The sequence below is a fragment of the Aptenodytes forsteri genome, unplaced genomic scaffold (genome assembly GCF_000699145.1).
Source record: "Aptenodytes forsteri isolate BGI_AS27 unplaced genomic scaffold, ASM69914v1 Scaffold5, whole genome shotgun sequence".
NCBI lineage: Eukaryota > Metazoa > Chordata > Aves > Sphenisciformes > Spheniscidae > Aptenodytes > Aptenodytes forsteri.
In genome coordinates, this window is record NW_008795672.1 from 2,008,108 (window position 1) to 2,018,836 (window position 10,729).

Consider the following 10,729-nt stretch of genomic DNA (forward strand, 5'->3'; position numbering starts at 1 on the left):
CAATGTAGACTGTCCCCAACTACATTGTATTAAACCACCATTTTTGCTGTTCTCATCTTAGCATAACCTACATCCCTTTGCTTCTCTATCCGACCCAAGTTCCCGCGAGCTTCACGTGTACATCCTGCATTGGCAAAATATTCTGTCACCTTCCAAAGTCTTGGGTACCAAGAAAAATGATGCATTAACAGAAAGTCGGCAGGGTATTTTTTTCTTCATGGTCAGCAGCAAAAGTTTATCAACTAGATTTTAATCTGTAAATTTACTTAATTACTTAACATAAAAGCTAAATGAAATCAAGGGAACGTTCATATAGAAAATGTATGAAAACATTGTTAAGCAAAATGTTTCACTTCACAGGAAGTGATTTCAGCCACTGCTACAGATTTATAGACACCATCTGCACCTGATCCAGGCTCACAGTACAAAACATACTTACAAAAGCTTCTAACAATGTTGAAAGTATGAATATCAATATCAGACAGCGCTAACTTTCCTGAAGCGGATCTAAACTCTAGTTAAATTTCTAGATTCTACAGGCACACGTATTAATAGCTCTTTCAGGTAACAGCTAACCAAAAACGTCAGTTTTGCTTCCAAACTTTTTTCCACAAGTCAACTTATTTGGCTTTTAAGACCAGAATGGCAAGTCTAGTTTCATTTTACAAAAGCACTAGATGACCAAACAAAACTTAAATGAAAATCCTAACATAAACTAAGGACAGACCTCATCTTTAGTCTTTTTGTTTCCCCACTTAGGATTTCCTCTCAGTCAGAGAAAAGGACAGACATCTCCAGCAATTTGCCACACCTATCCCTCATTATCTGCTCAAATATCTTAATTCAGATTCACATACCTTAAACTGTGAAGAGGTTCATGCTGTCTAGATTTCTACTCACTCTTTTGCACATGTGACTTCAATTCTGCCCTCTCCTAGTGTCTTGTTCATGTCTTCCTCAGTACTAGTAATATTCATTTTTCCTAACACTCGCACATGAAATGAAACAGCAGCAGTAACAAAATCACTGTATACCATCTTCACCTACACATCTTTCTTGCCCTACCATGTTTGAAGGCTTCATCGGCCTGCCTGAACACTCTGCAAAGGGCTTTCTGGTTTTTTTTTGTTTTGTTTTTAAGCTTCATTTGATTTGATGGTTCTAATTTTTGGTATTTCCCCGATAACAAGATACACCAAGCCCAAAAACAGTCACTGACACCAATTACAAGTTTTGCCATCTGAACTATCAGAAGCGTACTTTTTAATCAACCTTTGCGACAGTGCATGCAAACACACTTAAACTGTGCATAAAATAGAAGTCTTTCAAAATTCATTTGCTCTTGGCTTGCTTATTTCTAATTGTCTAATAGCAATTCACTGCTCAGTTATGAAGATGAGGGACAGGTAACAGCAAAGACTGAAAAAAAGTATGAAATGATCCCTATGGTAGAAATTTCTATGGTACCCTTATTACTTATTCTATGCACCGAATCCCTTTCCCTCCCACCTCCCAAGAAACAAAAACAATTGATGAACAGAATTCAGTTAAAGGGAATCAAAAGGGTAGACCTTGTGGAGGCCTGCCGTCAAAGCCTAGCTGTGTCAGTTGCACAGGAAGACACCCCTTTTCTTCCTATTACAAGCAATCAACATAATGGAACATTATGATTAATATCAGGTAGTGTTAACAGCTTTAATTAAAGAAAAAATATGATTGCATAAAAGCCAAATGTCATAGTGCATAAATTTAGCACCAAATCATTTGCAATTTATGTAAATTGAAGAATTCTTTACCTGTTGCTTTCTTTCTGTTCCTCTAATCATCTCATTTTTCACAAGACAAATTTGAGTTTTTAAAAATACTGTTGATAAATCAACTTAAACATTAGTAATGTCTGTCAGTATAAAAAGCAAAGTTTACCAGGCAAGCAAACAGGCAAACACTGTTACTTAAAGGTTAGCACTTTGAGGAAGTTCTTTAAACTGTTTTCCCCTAAACTTCAGAGAGCAATGAAAAAAATGGAACTGTTTCATGAATACCGCCTGATTTCAGAAACCATCCAAACACGATTATTTTCTGTTCGAACACAATGCGTATCAAGCAGAAAAACACGCATGTCAGTTATTTGAGATAATCATCATCAGCTTAAGACAGTGAAAACACATTTCGATCAACTTGTCTGTTCAAACTTCAGAAGCCTTAGGTAAAGCATTTAAAATTGTAGAAAAACTGAATGCTGCCCCTTTTAGTCTCTACCATGATGGATGGATTTAAAACAGCAGTACAAAGCAAATGTGTTCTGCATATTAGTAAAGACTAATCTCATACTACAAAGAGTTTGGGGTGCTTAACTTTCATTGATTGCTCAAAATCTTGGCCTAATAAGGTTTCTATTTTGTCTTTAATACACCTAGGGACAAATTTTCTCCTCAGTTACATGCACATGGCTCTCATTACGATCAAAAACAGCCAAGCACTTACCCAAGGACAAAATGTGGCTCTAGGAGACTTTTTCATTACTCAGATGTATACAGACACACACCAATCTTTGGAACTGGCATTATGCTTGTATGTGCCTTGAAAAAAAAACCCCTGTATTTCCAATTTAGCTCTTCCTTTTTTTTTTTTAAAAAAAAAGGAGAAAGAAACTCTTGTCGATGTATTTTGTCCATTTACAGTTCTTGTTTAAAGCCAACTTTGGGAACAAGACAATAAAAAAAAAAAGTGGTTTGAATCAAGAAAGTCAATGGCTAAAAATGAGATACCTTCCTCAAAGTTTATGAATGGAAGAAAGAGGAAAACCAAATAAATAAAAGTTCATTTGCTTATTTTGGTATTCATGTTCTGAGAGAACTCCAAAATAGTATCAACTCTTGTCCACGCATCAGGATGTTCTTTTAAGTGAGTCAAGACTTCCTGTGCCATTCTTTGCTAAAAGCAAGTTTGAGTAAAAAAAAAAAGTATTAGTATCAAATTATTTAAGAAATTATATACCGTCAGTGAAGACATTAATATATAACACATCTTCAAATCACTTATCCAAGAGTTCGGCAGAACTCAGTTAGGAGCAACAAGTCCCTTAAGCCTCCTTTCTGTGAGACAGTTAAAGTTTATTAACAACCAAACTCGAAAAATGCCTTGATGCAAGACAGTCATTTACCTACTTCTGCTCCTCTATACCGATTCACCTAGACCAGCAGTGAACGTGTGAGAACAGCACACGTTACAGGGAAAACATCCTAGGGAATTAAGTTTTCTCCCATTCAAGAAAGTCATCTAGATAAAATTTTATTCAAGGGCACCCAAACTTCCTAGTTCTACTGGAAGCATTGATATAAAATGCCAGCTTTAAGGAGTACTGTATCATGCTGCAAAGTTGTTGATGTAGGAACTGTTGATTTTATTTTGAAGAACCACAGAGCAGAGCATTAGAGGTCTCCAATCCCTGCTCCTGAGGAATCCCTTGATCTATCTAACAGCTTACAAAACAATAATAAAAACTGATTGGGGGGGAGGAAGAGAGTTGGTCATGCTAATGGCTTGTTCTTCCTTGGGACTGACATTACCAATTATTGTACTAGATACTATGGCTTCAGTAACTTGCAAAACCTCATCTGAAGCAATGACACAACGAAATAGCTGAATTCATTTTAGCTATCCTTTCCAAAAGCCTGGATGTCCATAAGCATTTTTTTAGGGAGCCAAGTAATGTTAGCTATTTCCAAAAACGCAGTGTAGTGACAAATCTTGCTGCAAATTATATATCACCTACAAGCATCAGACACTGTCTTACCAACAAGATGACATTTTACATCACAATTAACAGAACTTAGCTCATTCTTTCACTGCACTGTAGAGCCAATTCAATGGAATAACAAAGCAGTTAAAGCTTTACTTTAGGATTAACTTCAAGAGTAATAGCTTACTACAGCTATGCAGATTTCTAGTCTGCTACAAGAACATACTTGAGCTAACCGTCAACTGGTGTAAGAAAACGTATTTTCAGTAAGACAGAAACCCCATCAAGACCCAAAATCTATATACATATAATGCGAGAAACAGACAAATTGGGTATGGGATTTACCGAATTAAGATTGAAAGCTACAACAGTAAAGAGCAAGGATGTCTAAATTATCCGTACAATACTGGCATCCCTACTTAATATAATTGAGCATAGTGGAGCAATTCCCAGTCTGACACTGACTTTGACTAGCAAGTGAGTCCCTGTAGATTTGATATGGAAAAGTACCAAACAAATATTCCTCTTAAGTCCAAAAGCAGTACAACCATATTCTCACAGTATGACATCAGAACTAAAAAAAAAGTCTAAATTATCCGTACAATACTGGCATCCCTACTTAATATAATTGAGCATAGTGGAGCAATTCCCAGTCTGACACTGACTTTGACTAGCAAGTGAGTCCCTGTAGATTTGATATGGAAAAGTACCAAACAAATATTCCTCTTAAGTCCAAAAGCAGTACAACCATATTCTCACAGTATGACATCAGAACTAAAAAAAACCAAAACAAAACAATAAAATCAGCACTTTTGATGCAGTTTAGGGTAAGAGGGAAAGAATAGCTGTATTGCTTCCAGGTTCAACCTGGGTGTGTTTTTCTACTGGCCTCCTTAGCGATTCTAATACTGGTGACATATCACAGGATCAAATTTCAACACCAACAAGATACAGATGCTCAATATCCTTTTCCCAAGCACTGAAAAGTTTGCTTTCATACCCACTAACCCCTTTTCTGGACAACAATTCCTGTAGTTTCATAAAAACAGTATAAATTTAACAGTAATGCTTTATCAAGATGGGGAGCCTCAACTGTATTATTGCTACCAAAAAGCGAATCAGTTAGCAAATAATCCTTCTGGACATGTGAAGGTCTAAGACCAATGGAATTAGGAGTCTGGGATGAGTCCAGCTAAATATCTACGAGTTGTCTGAAGTCTCCTTAGTCATGTATTGCACTGGGGACATTCTTTCTTTTCAGAGAAGTATACCAAAAAAAGCTAAGAACAGAAAAAAAGTGTAGAAGTCTACGACAGAAAAGAGCTTCTTTCTTGCCTAATATAGATCAGCAGGTAAGAGTTTTGCAAGCAGAGATAAGAACTAAGCAGAAGGAGACAGCTGAATCTGAAAGCAAGTTCAGCATGGGCCATCCAGGCTGCATTCCAAACCTTTTTTACCCTAACATTACCCCAATCTATTCCAGGCAAACCACTGTTAATCTCCCAATTTTAATACTTAGTTTCCTCAACTTCTATTATTCATGCCACCCTGTAAGTCATGATTTCAGCTGTCAGACTCCAGAGAGAAGCATTTTTTCCTGCGGGAACTTTTGAACTCCTTGGACGAGGTAAGAGCTCACAGACTCACTGAAATATGTCTCCACCTTTGGAAACAGACTAAAATAGCAAACCAAATTTTCATTAAAGTGACACATATTAGTACATGTATTTAAAATAGGTTTATATCATAATTCAATTTTTCCAGTTAAGCGCCACCTCTTGAATTTTTGCTTCTTATTGCATTGATTTTCTAAATACCAGAGACTATACCCAGCTGTTTTAAGTGGAACAACTTCTCACAATACCAGAACAATGGCAATTTGATCACTGTATTTAGTGTTAATCCTCTATTCTCCTTATAAACCTTCCCAACTTTTTAAACTCCATTCAAACCAAACAATACTGTAAACACCACCTATTTTGTAAGGCAGTAAACAAACATACTGCTCACAAAACAAGCACTCAGAAGTCCATAGTTTTAAGGCAAAAGCTACAAGCAGTTTTCTGTCATATGATCATTTAAAAAAAAACTACAGCTAGTAACTATTTGAATTTAAGAAACTCAAAATACAAAAATATTTCAAAAACAGCAAGGTATTTCAGAACCTGTAGGAATTCACATTAGTAAGCCTTACAAAAGCTTTTTTTTTTTTTTAAAGATACACAAAACAAGTATAAGCAAGTATATTATTGTTTATTCTAACAGCTGGAAGGAATAGAAAAGCATTTAAGAAACTCAAAATACAAATATTTCAAAAAAACAGCAAGGTATTTCAGAACCTGTAGGAATTCACATTAGTAAGCCTTACAAAAGCTTTTTTTTTTTTTTAAAGATACACAAAACAAGTATAAGCAAGTATATTATTGTTTATTCTAACAGCTGGAAGGAATAGAAAAGCATCAGCTACTTTGTCTCATTTTAATTCACTTCTTATTGTTGTGCAAGAATATCTTAGTAAGAGATGCCTGACACTGAAACTCCCAATTTGTTAAGCATGAACAATTAAAATTTGCCAGAAGAGCAACTATGCCAACACCCTTGTAGCAATACTTGCTTTCAACATTTAAGTCTTTTTTCCAAAGTAGTTCAAGAAACAGCTAAAAGCAATACAAGATTCACTTTCAAGACAACATATGCAAACACACAAATGCACATATTCCCCCGATTTAAACTTAAGACTTCACAGTCTGCACTAAGTCCAAAGAAGAGAGCGCAGGAGGAACCTGTGCAGACAAACAGTAATGGCGGAAAAAAAAACTTGATACAAGGACAAACTCTTCTCTTATAAAGAAGCATGCCACACATATTTAAGTACAAACACAGTAATAACATCATTAAGATTTTTCTTTTAAATACAATCCTTTGGTGAAGCCAACATTAAATTTATGGCTTCACAATCCTGTCCACGGTAATAAATAACAGGTAACTCAGACCTTCCTGAAGAACTAAGTCAGAGAAGGCGAGCTGCAAGCAGAAGCGCCCTTACCAAACTGCACTTGCTCATACCTTTCACCAGCAGAAGGCATGCTAGAAATGAACACACACTAAACTAACATTTTTCCAAGTGTCATTTTAATGTTCATCACACAAGGCCTGTCTTTAAACCAGGGCATGTGAATTACCAGTGATATTCCAGTCACTAGCAGAGTAAATTCACTAGTATTACCGATTTTTACTGAAGTGAATTAATTTTGCTCAACGTTAAACATTGTCAATAAACATAGGTTCTAAGTCCACATTACCTGCGCACCTTCTCCATGGTACAAGCAGTTCACCACATTGTCCAAGAGATTGATATCCAGTTTCTGGTTAAAATCCAGCAGCTGACGAGCTGCATGGTCTGCTAACATTGTCATAATTGCTGGCATAGATTACTGCAAAATAAATAAAAAATGTTGATCAATTAGTAAGAAATTATTAGTAGATGTAGTTGAAAAGCAAGTGCTTCAACTTACGCATCTCATTTGAATGAGATGAGCTATGTTAGCAGTTCTAGATAGCACTGAATACAACACTCCTTCAATTGTTGAGCAAGTAGCAGGACAAACCCACTCTGAAAAATTCACGCATCACTACCCCAACTAAATTCTAAGGGTCTTCAGCAGGCATAACCCATAATAACAGTCTGACTAGCCAATGGGCTGTATTATCAGCAAGCTAAAACTTATTTCAAAGCAGGTATCAACCCCTACCAGTCCCTGGTGTAACGTGTGTAAACCAGTAAGCTTGCTGGTAGAAATATCTAGTATTGTTACAACCAAAACCCATACTAGCAATCTCAGTCAAATTTTGAGTTTCTGAGGCCAACATGCACATTTAGAAGAACAGTTCTAAAAGCTTTTAAACAATTAGTTATAAAAGTGAAATGTGATCTATATACACAGTAAGAAATTAGCCAGAGGGCATTTTTCAAATACTTGGGGGAAAAAAAAAACCTACAAGTTAACTAAGTACAAGTAAAAAATTACCATTGAAACTAAGAAAGTTGACTGTTTGAAGGCACTTTGAGAGGATGAAGTAAGGGGACTGTTAAGTCAGCAGGTTACTCCGTGTACCACGTTAGATCACTTCAAACTGAAATGGAATTCTACTGGAGGTTTCAGGTCCCATAAAACCAGCGACACATAGCATTAACTCTTTGTCCTAGATATAGCAGCCTCAATATTATGCAAAGAAAGTCAGGTGGGGTGTGCATGTAAGATGCTTACCAGCCAGAGACTGGTACAAGATAAAGGCAATTGCAAAAAGCAAGAAAATAAGCCAGGAACCACAGAATTGTGGATGGTAAATTATACTCTAACCTTTTCACACCACCCCCCACGTTGGAAGCACCTGATTAAGTTTACTGCTCTTCTCACAGTTACTGGCAACTGTAACACATATTCCTTCCCCCTCCTCTACAGCAGCTCTCCTACCTTTCATCCTCCTTTTCAGGATCTTCTGTAAAGCTACAAATTTCATATAAAACTGCACACCTGAGAAATAGCCAGAAGTCTGGACAACTGCGAGATCACTCAAAAGATAGAGCTATCTGCATACTCAGAAAGATACAGTCTGAAACTTCCAGAAACACCCCCAATAGGCACAGCCAACCCATTCTTTAGCATAAGCTAGAAGTCCAATCTGCTCTTACTAAGTAACTTCATGTGTAAGTATGAATTCGTTTTATGCCTTACATATTTAAGTCACGCTCAAAAGTAAAGAGCAAGACAAACCTGTGCCTCAACCCAAGTAATTGCTAATTAAGTAAAAGTCCTACCTACAGTAGCATACAGACAAGGAAAATCTTTTGTTTAGAAATGCATATTTGCAAGCAGCGTCAAGCAATTTCATTTACTTCTCTACAGAAAGATATTAACTTCAAAAAACAAACATTTTAATTGTATTTTGAAGTAAAAAAAACACTCATTTAGTTAGTATTACTATGCTAACGTAATCATTTTGAGGGCTCCATCTCAACATCCAGTCAGCCTTTTTACAACATCTACCTGGAAAAACAGAAGGTGAGAAACATCAAGTAGAAACCGAAATAAATTAAAACTAACACTCCCCATCTGTCCTTTTCCTCCCCAACTCCTGAAGTTTTCAAAATTGCAACGTTAAGTATGGAAGCAAGAAACAAAACAGCAGGGAAGGCCGATGTCATTCTTTTAACTCAGAAGGACACTTGAAAATTTCATCTCGCAGAGGGCAGCAAGCGGCACTACTAGAAGGAAACTGCACCAATTAATACGCTCTTCAGCTCAGAGCGGTTAATACTCCCACCAGACACGCGTGCTGTCAGGCACGCCCCTTTTTGTTCACATCTGGCTTCCATGGCTGAGCCGTGAGCCGGGAAAGCGGTTTTCAAACTAGAAGAAACATCGTAAATCAGACGTTCCTCAGGTAGGGCCATTCATCTCAGATTTAAGCCTCTTTTGGTGGTTTTTACGCAGCGCTAAGAGCACAAACGAGAAGCCACGTGACCAAGAGAAGTTATTAACCACATGGAAGCAGAAAGGAAATGTTTTGAATAGGGCCCTTTGCCACTCCCAGCATTATCTTCAAAATGACCTACCTATTCGAAAACTGAAATACAGAAATGGCGGCTTTGTGGTCAACACCAATTGCAATCAACTCGATTTCCCACTCCTAAACGCACCCATGTGAAGCTTATAATTTTGGATTTACTATAGTCCTATACTTTTTTCCCCATCGTGCCTGAGCCCCCGAACAGGTTTAAACCTCAGCTCTAAGAACCACCACTAATCAATTCTTCAACGCTGCCAATAAGTGGGGAAACAGAAACAAAAGAAGAGAAAAAGTTTAAAAAAAAAAAAAATCTGAACTACAACGTAGCAAGAATCTGACATCTACCGAAGGTCAAAAGAACTGCAATTTACAGCACTGTTTACATAGTTATCCCAACTCTCGATGACCCTGGACCTTTAAGTTTAACACAACTGTTAGCTTATTACGATACACCCGATTCATTTAAGCGTGTAGTGCACAGGGATAAAAGCAGACATTTTAATAGTAAGAAACGTTGAGTATTCACAATGAACCCTAGAGCACCTTCAACCCAGCTACTTAAAGACCACTAATCTTCTTCAACGCTGCCAATAAGTGGGGAAACAGAAACAAAAGAAGAGAAAAAGTTTAAAAAAAAAAAAAATCTGAACTACAACGTAGCAAGAATCTGACATCTACCGAAGGTCAAAAGAACTGCAATTTACAGCACTGTTTACATAGTTATCCCAACTCTCGATGACCCTGGACCTTTAAGTTTAACACAACTGTTAGCTTATTACGATACACCCGATTCATTTAAGCGTGTAGTGCACAGGGATAAAAGCAGACATTTTAATAGTAAGAAACGTTGAGTATTCACAATGAACCCTAGAGCACCTTCAACCCAGCTACTTAAAGCTCACTGGGGGCAGCGATTAAAAAAAAACCCCAACCCTAGGAGAGTCACTCTGCCCCGTTCCTAAGCGTGCAATTCCGCTACTGAACGCCAGTGAATTACCGCCCCACCACCCTCTTCCAACGAATTAGTTGCATCACTTGTAAATTCCTCCAGCTGCACGATACGAAACGGAGCACATCACAAACGCATTCGCATTACGCTTAACACACCAGCAGCCGCAATGGAACGATTCCTTCCCTCACTACTTCACACACGTGTGCCCGCGTACGCGATTAAATAACACCGCTTCGCAAACATCTGCCCGACCCCTCGGAGCATTCCTTTTCGGCACGGCCGCGCCCGACGCGGAGCGCCCCCCCGAAATAACTCGCACCCACCCAGCGAAGGGCAGCGGGACGGAGCGGGGCGAGAACCGCTTCGGCGGGGGAAGGAGCGGCGGCGCCCGGCGCCGGCCCGGACCCCGCCGCAAAGCGGCGGCCGCGGGCCGCGCCACGGAGCGGGGCGAGAACCGAGAACCG

General features: G+C 38.2%; 1 protein-coding gene across 1 annotated transcript in view; it reads right to left on the reverse strand.

Moving 5' to 3' along the window:
- Positions 1-10,729, reverse strand: part of XPO1 (exportin 1) — a 45,767-nt gene that overhangs the window by 32,679 nt on the left and 2,359 nt on the right. Inside the window, exons 3-4 of the mRNA XM_009282515.1 lie at positions 7,045-7,178; positions 2,833-2,934 (exon numbers count right to left, since the gene is read on the reverse strand). Coding sequence (XP_009280790.1) covers positions 2,833-2,934; positions 7,045-7,170 — 228 coding nt within the window. The 5' untranslated portion in view covers positions 7,171-7,178. The remainder of the gene's footprint in view (positions 1-2,832; positions 2,935-7,044; positions 7,179-10,729) is intronic.